General features: G+C 40.4%; 1 protein-coding gene across 2 annotated transcripts in view; it reads right to left on the bottom strand.

The window, feature by feature from the left end:
• Nucleotides 1–1,218: 1,218 nt before the first annotated feature.
• Nucleotides 1,219–16,890, bottom strand: part of qsox2 (quiescin Q6 sulfhydryl oxidase 2) — a 93,966-nt gene continuing 78,294 nt past the window's right edge. For both annotated transcript variants that reach the window (XM_078550097.1, XM_078550096.1), the window contains 2 exons: nucleotides 15,477–15,665; nucleotides 1,219–3,538 (listed from right to left, as the gene is read on the bottom strand). In XM_078550097.1, coding sequence (XP_078406223.1) covers nucleotides 2,967–3,538; nucleotides 15,477–15,665 — 761 coding nt within the window. In that variant the 3' untranslated portion in view covers nucleotides 1,219–2,966. The remainder of the gene's footprint in view (nucleotides 3,539–15,476; nucleotides 15,666–16,890) is intronic.

A 16,890-nucleotide genomic window follows, 5' to 3' on the forward strand; every position in this document is an offset into this window, starting at 1 on the left:
ATGTGGGGCAGATGTCTGAAAGCCAATCATTACATCCAAACATGCAAGCGAGTCTTGATATTAAGAATCAGAGTGAGGAATTTCACAAGTCCATCGCTGCTTTTTTAAAATAGCAGCCAGGAGGTAACTGTATAAATACAGAGACTTACAAGTTCTTTGCAGAGTAATTTATTTCAAATAGGATGAAATATCTTTCAATTTCTTTTCAGTACAAAAGATTGCCTACATTTTCTGCTAATGAAAATATACAGCATTGACTGACACATGTCAGAGTACAACAGTTTTAGTGAGCTGGACAAGGCAGCTATGAACAAAATAAATAAATTCAATTATGATCTTTAGGAAACATTTCCAAAGTGAAGGCAGCTTTTCTGAATGAACAAATGGCACCCAGTCTGTTCAAAAAATGCAACAGGTGAAATACAGAATGGAAACTTCCTCCTGTGGCACAACAGAATCTCTGGAGAAGCTTCAGGCAGGTTTGAGGTGATACTTCACTGGATAATACTGCAGATAATTCTACTGAACCTTCTATTAAAAAATAATTTTGAAGAGTCAAGTAAAGGGATGGGGAAGGGGAAGGAAATACAAGGTAATTGGTCCCTTCCTCAAAGTTGGTCAGCTATTTAACACACACCTTTAAAATTCAAACAGGATCATTCTCTGCCTGAAGTAGTATGTGAACTTGCTGGCATTTGGTCTCAGCACATGCTGTAGACATCACAATCTGTCTGTTTCGTTGCAAAAAACTACAAAAACAAGATCCCTCTTTTGAAGTACATGAATACATTTCAGGCAATTGTATGTCGGACTGTATCACAAATCTGATTTTGGTGTCAGCCGCCAACCCCCACCCCTCTCCCCTCAGAAACCTACTCTGGGCCCATATCATGGCCATGTGCGTCAGCTCCAATAGCAATCTCCCTATTAACTACTGTACTAGTGCAACATTAGATACACCCTTTCTGTTATGGCCTCTTAAAATCAGGCAGTTATATTTTGTAACGACTCTAAAGACTTTTTTAAAAAAAGGGACGGTTGGAACTGACAGTGGGGCAACTTTTGCACCACAGCCTAGAAAACATGGAACTTAACACGATTAAACAAGGGCTATTTTCAAATCTCTGCAAAAGGAGACAGTGCCAGAACAGATGACTCTTGGTCAGTGAACATGGGTCAGCCAGTTGAGCATCAACAGGCAAGTATCTGATGTCACCAGAAATATGTCTGTAAACTTAGAAGTAATAAATGTAGCATTACGCAAATCTTGACTTGACACAAGTACCTTGATTCTTTGCAGACAATAGACAGGCAGAAAAATAACTACCCCATTCAGCACCTTTGTTATACAAAACATGTACAAAAACAATGAAATGCCCACGGTAGTGATACCTCAAAATCCTTTTCACAGGCAGTTAAGCACCCGGCTTTGGTTGGTTCAAGCTCCACTTTAAAGGGGTAGTTACAACCGTTTGTTAAAATAACTGAATGCTTTCATTTCAGGCAAGTTTTTTAATTAACATTTTATCATCGAAAAATACACCTTCCAAAAATATAGGCAAAATATTTCATGGATTCTCAGACGGAATGAAAACTAGAAATTTGGAGAATGGTCCATGATGGTGTGGGGTTGTCACACGTAAAATACCAGACATAGGGTATTTTTAAAAAGTGCATAAGTGTACAATGAATGCGCTTGATTCAGCAGAGAGGGACTTAAAGTAACTTGACAGGAATAGTTAATTCAGTACTGCTAATGTTCAGGCAATAAAGTGAAGCTATTAGAAAAGATGAAGTTGTACATAATCAGAACTGCAATGGCCATGTTGGAACTGTACAAGAAACTGGTCAGATCATAAATGAATTATTGCATTCAATTCTTGCCCAATAGCAAAGAACGTACATGCGAGATGGTGCACAGAGTAAGGACGTTCATCCTTGGTGTAAAGGGGCGCGCTAAAAAAGAGTAAAGAAGTTGAAGCTCTCAGGCTAGAGGGTACAAAGTTAGTACATCAGACAAAAACCTACCCTGACAGCCATGCTGAGTAGAAGCACTTCAATTTGCGAATAATGAAAGATATTTTAAATATTTTAAAAGGTTGTATGAAAATAAAGATTGGTTGGGGGGGGGGGGGGGGGGCGGGGGGGGTGCGGTGGGTGGTGAGCTGGGGCAGTGAGGGGGCCGGGGAGAATACTTGTGCAATCATGACCTCAGTGTAAGATAAACCTAAATATCACTTCAAAAGTAGGGGTCGAAATGTAGGGTCAGGAACATATTTAAAATAGTGGAAAATTAATCTGAAACTGTTATTAGCAAGGACTTCCTCTACTCAAGAGTGATGGATGTTTGGAACCAGTTAGGGAGGGCAGCGGAGGCAAATACACTAGGGGGCAGAGGGATGAGTTAAGTGTGCACCTCCCATCCCTGACTCGTATGAAACAAGCTACACATGCCAGAAAAGTTACAAATTCAGTTCACATCTTTTGATTTAGTTGACCTTAAGGAGGACGAGAAGCAAGATACTTCTCCCCAGAGATGAATAGCCCGACACTTATTGTCAAGGCATTACGTGTGAATAATTGTTACTTGGGTGAGGTAGCACTAGGTTCCCAGCTTCCATGGAATCAAACCCAGCAAGAATCAGCAGTCAGGAGTGTAGTGGAGAAAAGGGGTGAAATGAATTGTTGGGGCATGTCTGGAAATGCTCTTAAAAGGCAGCCAGGCATTCCAAACCTATTGCCCATGTTTTTTAATCAGCCAAAGGAGGTGGAGTTGCTGCAAAACATATTCACGATCAAGTTACATATTAGAACTAAACTTGCACTTCATCGCTCAGACTGAAATGATAAAAAAAAGTGAAGGTGTGCTCTGGGGAAAACAAAGGTTCACCAATATCCTCACCAGAAGGACGACTAATGCTGCAGTATGGAGCCATTTTCCTTCTGCACCACAGTTGGAAATGGTTCTAAACTAAAGGACAGACATATCTAGTTTTCCACTTTTTGGACCTCATTTGGAAGTAGAAGTACATGATCATTAGGAAAAAACAGGATGCTGCGTACAACATGACACAAAGGCTCATGTCCACATTGGAAAACCCTATTCCAAATAATGAAACGGATTGTTTAAACTCTTTCTTCAGGCTGGCTGTATCCTGGTCTAAATAAATTCTTTTCTGGTTCCTATTAGCTAGATCACTGTTTCCTTGTTTTGTCAAGGCACTGTGTTTTGAGTTTTGGCCTAGGTTCTGGGGGTTGTCTTTTTGCTTCTTGTGGCCATTTCCTAGTTGAGGTGGTACTTGTTTTTTACCCTCATTTTCATTACTTTCTAGAGCTGGTTTCCTTGCTTTGTTGGCTTGTAATTCATATTCACTATATCTATACGAAATGTTGTCCACACTGTAATGAGACTTCAAAAACGTCAGAACTTCTTCCTCCTTCCAGGTATGGAGTCCCTGAATCTCTTCATGGCATGTGGGACAGTGGTTTGGAGTTGGCCATACTACCTTAGGGAACATTGGATCCTCACTTGGAGCACCTAAAAAGCCAAAAGGAAAACAAAATCAAAATCAATACTTGTATAATATCACAAGTGCCAACGCGCCAGATCATTTTGAAAACAGATACGAACATTTAAGGATGAAGCTCAAATATGAAAGTCTTTTGGATTTACAGTCTTTTAGATTTTTCTTCTAAATTATACATATTAGCTAATGAATCAAAAAAGTTTTAACCTTCCTTGCTTGCGCCACTGACGAGGTACCCATAGTACAATCTCAATGATAAAGACACTGAGCAAAGAGCTCACCGTGTAGTAATGGGATTCTGTTGGATGCATTATAAAATCACCTGCGTTTGATCCAGTTGCATCTAAAATTTACAATAATGCCATAACTTGTAATGAGACTGTAAGCTGGAATTCACAAACATCTATCTGCTTTCTGTTTCGTTTGGGATCAGAATGCAGAATAATGTTAAAAAGATAGAATTAAAGGCACTCTGAATGCACGCAGCATTCGCAACAAGGTTGATGATTTGAAGGCACAAATTGAGGTAAATGGGTATGATTTAATTGCCATTACAGAGATGTGGCTACAGGGTGACCAAGATTGGGAACTGAATATCCAAGGATATTCGTCAATTTGGAAGGATAGGCAAAATGGAAAAGGAGCTGGGGTAGCACTCTTAATAAGGGACAAGATCAGTACATTAGTAAGAGAGGATCTTGGTTCAAAGGATCAAGATGTAGAATCAGTTAGGTGAAGCTAAGAAACAGAAAGGGGCAGCAAACATTGCTGGGAGTTATTTATAGGCCACCAAACAGTAATAGTAATGTTGGGCAAGGTATAAATCAGGAAATTAGAGATGCATGTAATGTGGGTAATGCAATAATAATGGGCAGCTTCAATTTACGTATAGAGTGGGTAAACTTAATCAGCACTTCGGCACTAATGCTGTGAGAGATGATTTCCTGGAGTGTGTACGAGATAGGCGCAGTACATTGAAAAACCAACTAGGGATTGGGTTATTTTAGATTTAGTATTATGTAATGAGAAAGGGCTAATTAATAACCTTGCTGTAAAGGAGCCTTTGGGAAATAGTGACCATAATATTAGTGAATTTCACATCAAGTTCAAATATGATACAGTTCATTCTGAAACTAGGGTCTTAAATCTGAACAAGGAAACCTATGAAGGTATGAGGGGCAAGTTGGCTACGCTGGATTGGGAAAATATATTAAAAGATTTGATGGTAGACAGGCAATGGCTAGTATTTAAGGAAGTACTACATGGTTTACAGCAGATATATATTCCTCTAAGGCACAAACACCCATTGGGAAAGGTGAATCAACCGTGGCTAACAAAAGAAGTTAAAGATTGCATTAGATCAAAGGAAGCGGCTTATAAGGATGCCAGAAAAATTGGTAAGCCTGAGGATTGGAAGCTATTTTGGAGCCAGAAAAGGATGGCCGGCAAGTAGATCAAGAAAGGAAAGGAGAAACTAGTGAGAAACAAAGGTGGACTGTAAAAGCTTCTTTAGGTACGTGAAAAGGAAATAGGCTAGGACAAATATGGACCCATTACAGTTGGAGACAGGAGAACTTATAGTGGAGAACAGAGAAATAGCAGAGGAACTAAACAAGTATTTTGTGCCTGTTTCCATGGAAGAAGATGCAGAAAATCTTCTAGAAATACTCGGCAACCAAGGGACTAGTGAAGCTGAAGCAATGAAAGAAATTATTAGTAAAGAGGAAGTACTTGAAAAATTAGCAGGATTGAAGGTTGATAAATCCCCTGGATCAGATGAGCTACATCCCAGAGTGCTGAAGGAGGTGGCTATAGAAATATTGGATGCATTGGTGGTTATCTTTCTAAATTCTATAGATTCTGGAAAGGTTCCTGCAGACTGGAAAGTAGCAAATTTAAGAAGGGAGGGAGCGGGAGAATTCAGACCTGTTAGTTTGACATCAGTAATAGGGAAAATGTTAGAATTTATTATAAAGGATGTGATAATTGGACATTTAGAAAAGAATGGTAAAATTGGGCAGAGTCAACATGGATTTATGAAAGAGACATCATGTTTGTCAAACCTGTTGGAGTTTTGAGGATGTTACTTGTAGCATAGATAAAGGGGAACCAGTGGATGTGGTGTGTTTGGATTTTCAGAAGGCTTTTGATAAGGTCCCACACAGGAGGTTAGTAAACAAAATTAGAGCGTATAGGATTGGGGATAATATACAATTATGGATTCAAAATTGGTTAACAGACAGAAAGCAGAGAGGAGGAATAAATGGGTCATTGTCAGGATGGCAGGCTGCTATTAATGGGGGTACCGCACGGATCAGTGCTGGAGCCACAGCTGTTCACTATCTGTATCAATGATTTAGATGTGGGGACCAATTGTAGTATTTCCAAATTTGCTGATGACACAAATCTAGAATGTAAGTTGTGAGGAGGGTGCAAGGCAGCTTCAAGTGGACTTGGACAGGCTAAGTGAATGGGCAAGAACTTGGCAGGTGGAATATAATGCGAGTAAGTGTGAAGTTATCCACTTTGGTCAAAAAAACGGAAAAACAAAATATTTCTTAAGAGGTTGGGAAGTGTTGGTGTTCAAAGGAACCTAGGTGTCCTTGTTCATGAGTCACTAAAAGCCAGCATGCAGGTGTAGCAAGCAATAAGGAAGGCAAATGGTATGTTGGCCTTCATTGTAAGGGGATTTGAGTACAGAAGTAAAGATGTCTTGCTGCAATTGCATAGATCCTTGATGAGACCGCACCTGGGCTATTGTGTACAGTTTTGGTCCCCTTATCTAAGGGCGGGGGGGGGGGAATATACTCCATAGAGGGAGTCTAACAGAGATTCACCAGACTAATCCCTGGAATTGCAGGGCTTTCTTATGAGGGGAGATTGAGGAAACTGGGCCTGTATTCTCTAAAGTTTCGAAGAATGAAAAATGATCTCTTTTGAGACTTACAAAATTCTTACAGGGTGTGACAGGGCAGGTTTAGAGAGGATGTTTCCCCTGGCTGGTGAGTCCAGAACTAGGAGACAATCTCAGAATAAGGGGTAGGCCATTTAAGACTGAGATGAGGAGGAATTTCTTCACTCAGAGGGTGGTGAATCTTTGGGATTCTCTACCCCAGAGGGCTGGGGAAGCTCAATCATCAAGCATGTTCAAGACTGAAATCGATAGATTATCGAGACTAATGACATCAAGGGATATGGAGACAGCATGGGAAAGTGGTGTTGAGGTAGATGATCAGCCATAATCTAATTGAATGGTGGAGCAGGCTTGATGGGCTGAATGGCTTACCCCTGTTCCTGTGTTTCCTCCTATTAATCTTTTTTCAGTACAACTGCAACTTCAAACTCTGCTGAAGCCTGCATCTTTTCCCATTGTTTTACATAAGGTTATAATTCATCTCTGCATCACATCTGGCCCCATTGTGTTGAACTCAATAACTGAACCCTTTTTGAATTCAGTGTTTATGATTTTTGTTTTGTATTTATGATGACCCTGCCCTTTTTCATTTGTTTTTGAAAACTGGTCTTAGTCACAAAACTGTGAATTTATAGGCACTTGTTTGCTGAGGATTCTTCTTGCTTTTTTCCCTCCCTTCACCTGTAATCAGATCCAACATCCATCTGGCTAGCGCTCTGATTAAAATTTACAAGCAAAGGGCAGAGTTAAACAGATGGATTTCTCTTGCCATTACTATTTTCTATTCAGTTCGAGCTTAATGAAGGACACTTTTGCCTGAATGGTCATAATATTACCCAACTAGATAAAAAGATTGAACTAATCCCATGCTCAAACTTAGCCTTGAAAAAAAAAAAATCACTTAAGCAATGGAGGATTGAGCACCTGGACATCAGTTACTGGTAGGGATCAGTGTTTATTTCTTGTTTAGAAATCAGCGTTTTAAGTGCCCTGTGACTTGTTTGCAGAACTGCAATACTCTTGACAACAAATCATACATGCAGTAACTATTGGGTATTTGTTGTCTTGCCAAATTACTTGCCTTAAATGTCGTCAAAATTCCATTAATGTGTAACAGTCACTTTCTTATATGAACCGTTCTAAGGCTGAGTAAATCAGATAGCTTTCTATGTCCATATGGATTTTGACATCCAAACACCCATACTGATTAATAAAGCTACAGTGTGTTTCTTAGTACCGTCTCAATAGCTTGAAAAGCATCCTTGTAAGGGGGGAAAACAAAGGACACTTAGCCAAAGCAAAAAGTATTTTGAGGGGGAGGGGGACCAAAAGTTTGGTCAAAGAGGTGGCTTTGAGGGGGTCTTAGAGGAGGATAATGTAATCAAGGGGCAGAAAGAGAATTCCAGAGCATGGGCCTTCACAGCTGAAGGAATAATTGCCAGTGATGGGATGAAGAAGCTGGAGTCAGAAGAATAGAGGGTTCACGATGGTGTTGCAGGAACTGGTGGAGGCTATAACGATAGTGAGGGGTAAGACCATTTTGAGATTTAAACACAGATGAGAATTTTATTTGATGGGTTAGGGGGCGTAAAAGATAATAAGGACAGGGGTGAAGACCCAGCTGAATTTTGTGCAGGAACACGATGGGATGGGGCAGCAGAGTTCTGGGTGAGCTGAAGTTTACACAAGTTGGTGAAATGAAGGCCAGCCAGCAGAGCATTGGAATAATCAAGTCTGGAGATGACACAGGCATGGACGAGGGCCTCAGCAGTTATGTTATGAAGGTAAAATAGGGTTTTTGGGGGGTGGGGCGCTGTGGTGGAGAATATAAGGTGTTTGGAGTTCAGCTTAGGGTCAAAAAGGACACAGAGGTCACAACCAGTCTGGATAAACCTGAGATAGTGTTCAGGATGGGAGAATGAAGTCAGTGACAAGAGTAGAGATTGTGTTTGGAACTGAAGACAATGGCTTCCTTTCTTCCCCCTACCCACCAACCACCCACCACCTCCGCCCGTCACATCCAATGCCTTGACACAGCCAGATGCTGATGCCCAGTAATTTTTGGTGGATGACATCAGCATTAAAAACAATATCTGATATGTAAAACTAGTCCTAAATCGATAAAAAGTCCCACTGTCTGCAGCAATAGGAAGTTTTGAATCATGGCACACAGGGTTGAATGGATTACCCCTGTTCCAACTGGACAGTCCTTTACAATCTGCTCCTTTAAACTTACAAATATTTGGAAGATTGGTTTTGAAATGCTCCTCATTTTGTATTTTGCTCTGTTCCACTTTGCCTATGGGATAATTTGTTTAAAATTGACTATTAAAAGCATTCCAACAAAATTATAGAACAATGCTAGGCTCAGGTGGCGCATGAAAGGCACAAATCTTCCATCCAACAGCTATGTCCAGAAATAAGAAAAGCTACAGCACATGGGTAGAATACAAATAAAAAGAATTTAACTTTAATAGAAGTTGTTCTAAATGATATTAACTTATGGTCTATGTCTGACCCAGGGCCAAACTACATGTCATTGCAGATCATATAATCCCTGGGACCTAGTGTGAATTGCCCTGACTTTACAGAGCTGACCACCCTCATAAATAGGAATAAATTGTCCAATTTTTAAAAGGTATAAATGCTATACATCTTCACCTGCAGGAAATGGAAACCATCCCTTATACTTGTATAACCCTACTTGCATCGAGAGTTACTCACTGAAGTTAGTGTCTCTTTTTACCATTTATTCCTGGAACAGGTGACAATACACCAGAGGCTATACTATTATAGTGGAGGAAAGTTACTTACCTGAATTAATTCCATTTCTATGCATCGTGATGGTAAAAGTTATACAGGAACTTTTTCAAATATAAAGTCAAATTCAAAATCATTTTTAGAAAAAAATAAAGCCATTCTCTCCTAGTTTTTAAAATGCGAATGGCTAACAACTGCTGAAAGTTTTGTGTACATTGTCCCCAAAAGGTAGTGTCTGACAGATGCATTGTTCAGCTTTAACTGCCTCCTCTACCAGCTGTTTCTTTGAAGCCTGTTGTGTATAGGCCTTGAGCCTGGTTAACAATTCATTACAACACAAGTAAAACAAAACCAACTGGCTCCTACTTTGTGGGCTGTGAATGAGGGATTCTCCCTTTCACTGGTTACTGGTTGACAGATGACAGGTTGTGTGTCATAACTCTCCAGAGAAGGGGTGGTGGTGGTGCTGGGTGGGGTGGGGGGGCAGGGCGGAATGGGCTGGATCTCAAAATGTGAGAATCTCTTACTTGATACCCCTTGCGTTTTTATAACTAATTGTTTGGAGACATGCAAGTCCTGCACTGCTTATAGCAGCAAAAATATAAAATAAATGATACAACACAGCTGTCTGGTAGGACTCAGCCTACATGTCCTCCCACCCACACAAAACAGACTGCTATTCAGTTGCATGGGCAGAAGCACACAAGTAGCCACTACAAGTCGATCAGTGTAGCTGCAGCTGCAGAGTACAATTAATTTGTGCACACCCCTGCTGTGGTGTTATTGTACGTTTGTCAGTATCAATCATTGTTCTCGCCATTTGGTCTTGTGTTAGTAAATGGGACCCATTTTATGGATCATTACACAGGCTTGGGTATTCAGTATATGGTATAGATAGGGAAAAATATATCTGGAATAAACTGCAGCAACAATGCCTGAACGGACAGGCCACGCTGCCCTCTAAGGGTGGCCCTTCACAAAACGAAGGCAACCCATCTGTATTGGGCTGCAATAATTCAGAAATCGCCTTTCAGAAGCTGCCCTCTCTTTTCTGTTTCAACATTAACGAAACAGCACTTAACAGTCCACTTGCATTCAAGTGGTAATTGAATACAACTCATAGACAATGACCTCACTCAACAATGGAGATGCTGAACAAAACCCACAATTTACATATTACATGTTTACAACATCACAGAATGTGCATGCAGCCAGGTTAAGTAAATCATCACAATTCTCTAATTGAAATTTCCCCAACTATTAATAAAAATAGAAAAAAAGCTGGCTGTGCGACAAAAGAAAATATTTATATCTGGAATTAATTTACAGTGCAGCCTCACAGCACATATTCAGAAAGCAAAATTCTTCAACTGAATTAAATCTTAGAATCATCCAACACAGAAGGTGGCCATTTGGCCCATCATGTTTGTGCCAGAAGGATTGGAGAAAAAAGGAATCTGTTCAGACTAAACTTGTCAGGTGAGATACTGCCTCAACAACAATAACCAGATAGGTGCTGGAGATTGCTTGCATTTCCTGTTCATTTGGCCCAGGCTTGCTGGCAGGAATTACCTGGAAAAACTCAGCAGGTCTGGCAGCATCGGTGGAGAAGAAAAGAGTCGACGTTTCGAGTCCTCACGACCCTTCAACAGAGTCGTGAGGACTCGAAACGTCGACTCTTTTCTTCTCCACCGATGCTGCCAGACCTGCTGAGTTTTTCCAGGTAATTCTGTTTTTGTTTTGGATTTCCAGCATCCGCAATAGTTTTTTGTTTTTATTATTGCTGGCAGGAATAGTTATTTTCTGTTAACTTCGTGAATTCCAGTTAAGTGTTTGCACAAGATCCTTTGTTGGGTCACATTATTGATAAGTCACCTCATTTCTCAAGTGCATTTATAGCAGACACAACTTTATTAAAAAATAAAGGGTAATATCTGGAAGAGTGACTTCAAGGAGCTAGTTTTGTTAGTGATTATTGGCTTCTTTGACTCACATCTGTTTACCAGTTCTCCTCCACTCTCTTCTTTGACCTTGTATTCTTAAAATGAGAGGTCACCATCAATAACAAAATAAAAATGCACTGTGCACACGCAAAGGGCTTGTCGCGTGAGGCAGCATGTAGTGTTAAAAAGCAAAATACCAGCAAGCTACGCAAGGTGGTATTAGGGGTGATGGCCAAAAGCTTGGTCTAAGTTGTAGGTTTTAAGGAGCAGCTTAACAGGAGGAAAGAGAAACAGACACAAAGAGTTTTAGGGGCACTGCATGGGGGCTACTAATATAACTGGTGTTACACAAAGCTCATACAGTGCAATGGAGGACCGGAAACCCTAAGTTACTCTGGGGATCCTGGGGCTGCTCTTTCTAAATGTCATGTCCAGTATTGACATGTCCTATTCTGAACTTCAAACTAATTTTTAGATTTTAAAACTGGACACAAAAGGCTGAAAAGATGGCCACCCAAGGGTCACCTGACTTCTTTTGTAGATTGAAACCAGTCCCTTGTCTCAAAAGGGAACAAAGGAACATTGCAGACTGATGTGAATCAATGCCATTTCCTGAAATCAATCCAAAAGGGTGTTATCAAAAACAAAGACACTGGCTGTCTCAAATCCTCAAGGTGTTACACTTCAACACATGATGTTAGAATGAACATGGACACCACCCTTATTTTGAAAATGATTTGGGCTTATAGAAAGTCACATGATGAGGCATCCATGTTTTCTGTTAGCTTCTTAAAAATCAGCATAAGCTGTTTGCAGACAATTCCATCAAAAGCCAAACTAGTTACAAGTAATTCAACTAGCCAAGGTAATTGACAGTAATAACTTGTAAGCAGGAGATTTCAACAAAGAGGACTCTCCCAAATTCAAGTTCACCTGAGAACAAACCTTCTAGAAATTCAACTACAAGACACCTCACAGCCTGCTGAGAATCCTTCACTTTACAAGACCCATGCTTCAACTTTAAAGCATTGAAACCATCCAAGAAACCACAGGCCTGCCATGTGGGAGTCAGAGGTCTGCAACAGTACGTTGCCTTCACCTGTATCTAGTGTGTGTGTGTGTGAGAGAGAGAGAGAGAGACATCACATTTAATTCAGAGTAAGTATGCGAGAATACATAACCTTCTTTATTTTTAAACTCACAAAGCTTGCTGCTGGAATTATTTAATTGGGTTGCACACTCAAGAGTGTAAGAAAACACATGTCTCATCACAAAACATATTGATCACAGGCAGCAAGGGGACACAAACCTTCTGTCTGTTACCCTAGCAGATTGTAGCACCCAAAACATACACTTGCTTAGAGCTCCATCCATCTGTCTGAAAGCAGGTTAGATTTTTTGATGTTAGCTGATCTGGTGCTTTCTCCTAACATCCCATCAAAACTCAAGTTTGAAAAGTTCCCAGCTGAACCACTTGACAGTCAGAGAACGAGTCAAAAGCATGGTCTTGCACTCTCCTGCAGTTATATTGTAATAGGGATGAGACTCAAATTTACATCTCAAGTGCTTCTCAGGTGGCTTCACACTCAAATTACACTCCTCAGGTTGCATCAATGCAAAGTTGAATGTGCAAGCCATGCACAATACCAGCTGATTAAAGTGCTGCCTTATTATAAGGATTTCTATCAAAATTTTAAAAATCAATTCAAAATTTCTAGTTTTGGATGCCCTGGTCACTTTAAAACCAAGTGAGATGGCTCACCGTTTAAGAGATGTTAGCTGCCATAGACCAGGAGAAAGACAGCTCCTTGGAATGATTAAACTGTTTGCACTTGCCACTATTGAGAGCAAATACAGAGCCCAAATAGTGAATTACTTTTTTGGCTAATCTACAAAGATGCAGCAAAATGCTAGGACACGCTGGCAATAATGCCTCACCTGTTCCGAGCCAAACAGAAAGCAGAAGTTACTGTTGCAAGTCCCACAATTCAGATAAACATTCTGTCCCAGGAGAAAGAAAAATGGGGAGGGAAAAAAAGGATAGATTGCAACAGGTAGAACTTTGCACAAGTCTGGCCCAAACAACTATGACAATGGTAACGATAAGGAGAAAACAAGTGAGGAACCAGCAGACAGGCTCAGTGCACCTCCCAGTGGCTGAATCTCAGCTACACAGTTCATTCCCAAAGTTTTATTTCTATAATTCTTAATATTGAACAAGCAATGGATGTATTTAGTTCCATTTTAAAATACAAGGAAGGTAACTGAGTTGCAACTTTGATGATTATGATGTCAGCCTTTTGCAGTGTTTTGGACTTCAGAGCTGCTCAAAATCCATAACCAGTCCATGATAAGTGTACAAATTTCTTTAAACACATATGAGTCAAAGGTGAGGAAAAACTAGTATCAACATGTGCGCGCAATGATACATCAAACCACACAATTCTGCAGTTATTTTCCTTGCCATCAAGGGGATCAAGTAAACTCTTACACTCAGCTGGCAACTATTCGCAGTTTTATCACTGACAGTTCTTTAATGAATCTCTGTTGGGAGGTTTTTACCTTAATGCCAATGTATGAAATGTGTCAGTGATAGCACTCCTGTCTCAAGAGTCAAAAAGTTCCAGATGTAAGTCAACTCCAGGGCTTAAATCAAAACTGACACTCAATGCAGTACTGAGGGAGTGCTGCACTTGAGATGCTGCCCTTCGGATGAGATGTTAAACCGAATCTCCATCTGCCTGTTTGTTTGGATGCAAAAGATCCATTGGCGCTATTTCAAGGAAGAGCAGCGTAGATACCCCCAGTAACCTGGCCAATATTTATCCTTCAATCAAAATCACAAAAACAGATGTGGTCATTGTCATATTGTTGTTTGCAGGAGTTTGCTGTGTACAAATTGGTTGCCGTGTTTCCTACATTACAATAGTGACTATGCTTCAACAGTACTTCAATAGATGTGAAGTGCTTTGAGATGTTTGGTGGTTGTGAAAAGCACTGTATAAATGCAACTCTTTTTTGTATTTTTTTCAAAGATACATTAATTGAATTCATAGTTCAAGGGCAGACAAATAGGGACTCCAATGCTGCTATTACATTGAGAATGCAGTTTGAGGCCAGTACCTGCTTTCAGTGTAGTCGTGTGTGGCAACAATTCTGCTACATTACTGGCTCTGTACCACAGTGCCAAACATAGTACAGCACTGAATGTGTACTTGAACATATGTACATTATCCTGTTACCTATGTTAGTTAAACAGCTAAATGACTTGATTGCTCATGGGAACCATCTTTGGCTATTAATTGCCCATCCCTAGTTGTCCTAAGGCTGTGGTGACAGGTCTTATCCTTGAACCGCTGCAATCCTTGTGATTATGGTGCTTCCCCCAATGATGCTTAATTAATAATTTCTGGAATTTGAACCAGTGGTGATGAACGAATGGCAAGAAATGTCAGAGTCAGGACAGTGCATGTCTTAATGAGGTTGGAATTGATTGTTCACTTTGCCTCATTTACAGTTACACTCCAGCTGAGAGAGTCTACCATCTCTTGCCTGTCTCACATCTGAGACAAACTCCAAATAGGCACCTGTTTTGTGTCATTTATAATGCACCCATCAGTGACACTGACACTGCTTCTTACAGATACAACATGTGCAATGTAACCATCCCATAGAAGTGCAAGGCTTTAAGTGGTTCATTCTGAATTGCCCAACGTTTCCCTGAAGCGTCAACTGTGGCTCAGTTGGTAGCACTCGTCTCCAAATCAGAAAGCTGTGGGGTTCAGAGACTTGAACACAAAATCTAGGCTCTAGTGCAGTGCTGAGGGAGTGGTGCTCTGTCAGATGTGCATCTTGTAAACAAGATGCTAAACCAAGGCCCCATCAGCCTTCTCAAGTGGACACAAAAGATCCCATGGCACTATTTTCAAAGAGTAGGGGTGTTCCCTGCAGTGACCTGGCCAATATTTATCCCTCAACCAATACTATCAAAAGCAATGATCTGGTCATTATCACACTGCTGCATGCGGGACCTTGCTGTGTGCAAACTAACTACTGCATTTCCTACATTACAACAGTGACTACATTTTGAGTTCATTAAATTAGGTGTAAACACTTTGGGACATCAATGGAAGATCATGAAGGATGCTACATAGATGCTAGACTTTAAAAAAAATAATGTGGGAGCTAGTTACTTCAGTAATGGAATTAAAGAACCCACACATTCCATTTATTTCTGATTTATGGACATCCAGTCACTGGCTACCTTTAAACGTTATTGCAACAAAATCTGGGATGCATACATTTTAAGTATCAAATCAACTCAGCTCTTACCTGCCAGTCTGCTGTTCACTTCATTGTGCTTTCTCCACAGCCAGAGAATGGCATCATCCAGTGTGGCCACTTTATACATTGATTCTTTTGCCATCTCTTCAAAGTGCTGTGCACACTCTCTGCAGCCGAAGAAATGATGAATGTATTGCCTGATAACCTGCAGAACTACTTGAGGGCTGTTGTCAAAACCTAAACAGAAAAAAAATTAGAATTTTTAGCAGCAGGAAAAGGCCAATATACACAACATGCCAGGCCCTTTTTGAAAGATTAGTGCCTACCTTCTCACAACATCCCCATTTACATGTTTCCTCCCAAAATACATAGAGCAGCTTCATGAATCCATTTATCCTGACTGGTATCACAGGATAAATACTGGGCATCCCATAGATGAGAGTTATGCTTAACTTTTCTTCTTGCTTTAAAAGCTGTGATGCAAATACCTTTCCCCCCAAAATAAAGACTTTCATTAGAAATCAGTGCTTTACCACTGCAACTCACAACAATTAACAGATATTGCTGAAAAGGGAGACATATTGCTGAAGCTTTTCGTCTTACACTCATCAGGACAAATGCAAGAATGCCAAATTTCGAATGATCACAACAATTTATATTACAGCAGAAAAGGATGCTAATTGGTTGGCAAGTTGGATCTGATTGGCCAAGAGGTTGCTATGGAGAAAGCAATGGGGAACTATAGACTTCCTAAGCTCCCTAGCAATTCAAAAAAGGTGCAAGGCTTGAACGTATTCCTGTTGTTTGCAGAGAATGTGTCCCTGCATATGAATGTATGCCGCTTCCAGCGAGCGTAAATGAGGCACTGAGTTCGACTGATTATTAAATTGGTTGTTAGTGTGCCTATTAGTGCACTCAGGATTGTTCATCAAGTGCTGCCCAATCACAGAATCACATCTAACAGTAGACATTTCGTTTTGGGTTTTGCGAGCGCAGGCTGGTTAAGGTCTATACTCCGCTTATGAGGCACAAACAATAGTTGGGATGTACAGCCCAAGAAATTAAGAAATGTTTTGTCAAAACACGGAGTTTCCAGCCCAAGCGTGCTTCTTTGGAAAGTCAACTAAGGGACACAGAAATTCCATATACTATTTTACCTATTTTGTCCCAATTTACTTTCTTTTCATTTATTTTCAAGCAACTGGCACATCACCCAAAAAGCCAATCATTCTTCATTACAGGCCAGAGTTTTACTAGGTTAACTGACCAGCAAGAATCAATTAAGTTAGGGCTCTTTCTTCTCCAGTCACCCCCGACTTTTTCAAGTAATTGATAGGAAATTCCACAGGTAGACTTCATAAACTGTGTACTCCACTTTTATTCCTGGGTTGCCACTGCTCTGCTCTGAATTGCCCCTAGTCTCATCAAACTTGCTATTGGGAAACTAGTGGAATGCCCGGTA

This window comes from Cetorhinus maximus, chromosome 10, assembly GCF_964194155.1.
Source record: "Cetorhinus maximus chromosome 10, sCetMax3.hap1.1, whole genome shotgun sequence".
Classification (NCBI taxonomy): Eukaryota; Metazoa; Chordata; class Chondrichthyes; order Lamniformes; family Cetorhinidae; genus Cetorhinus; species Cetorhinus maximus.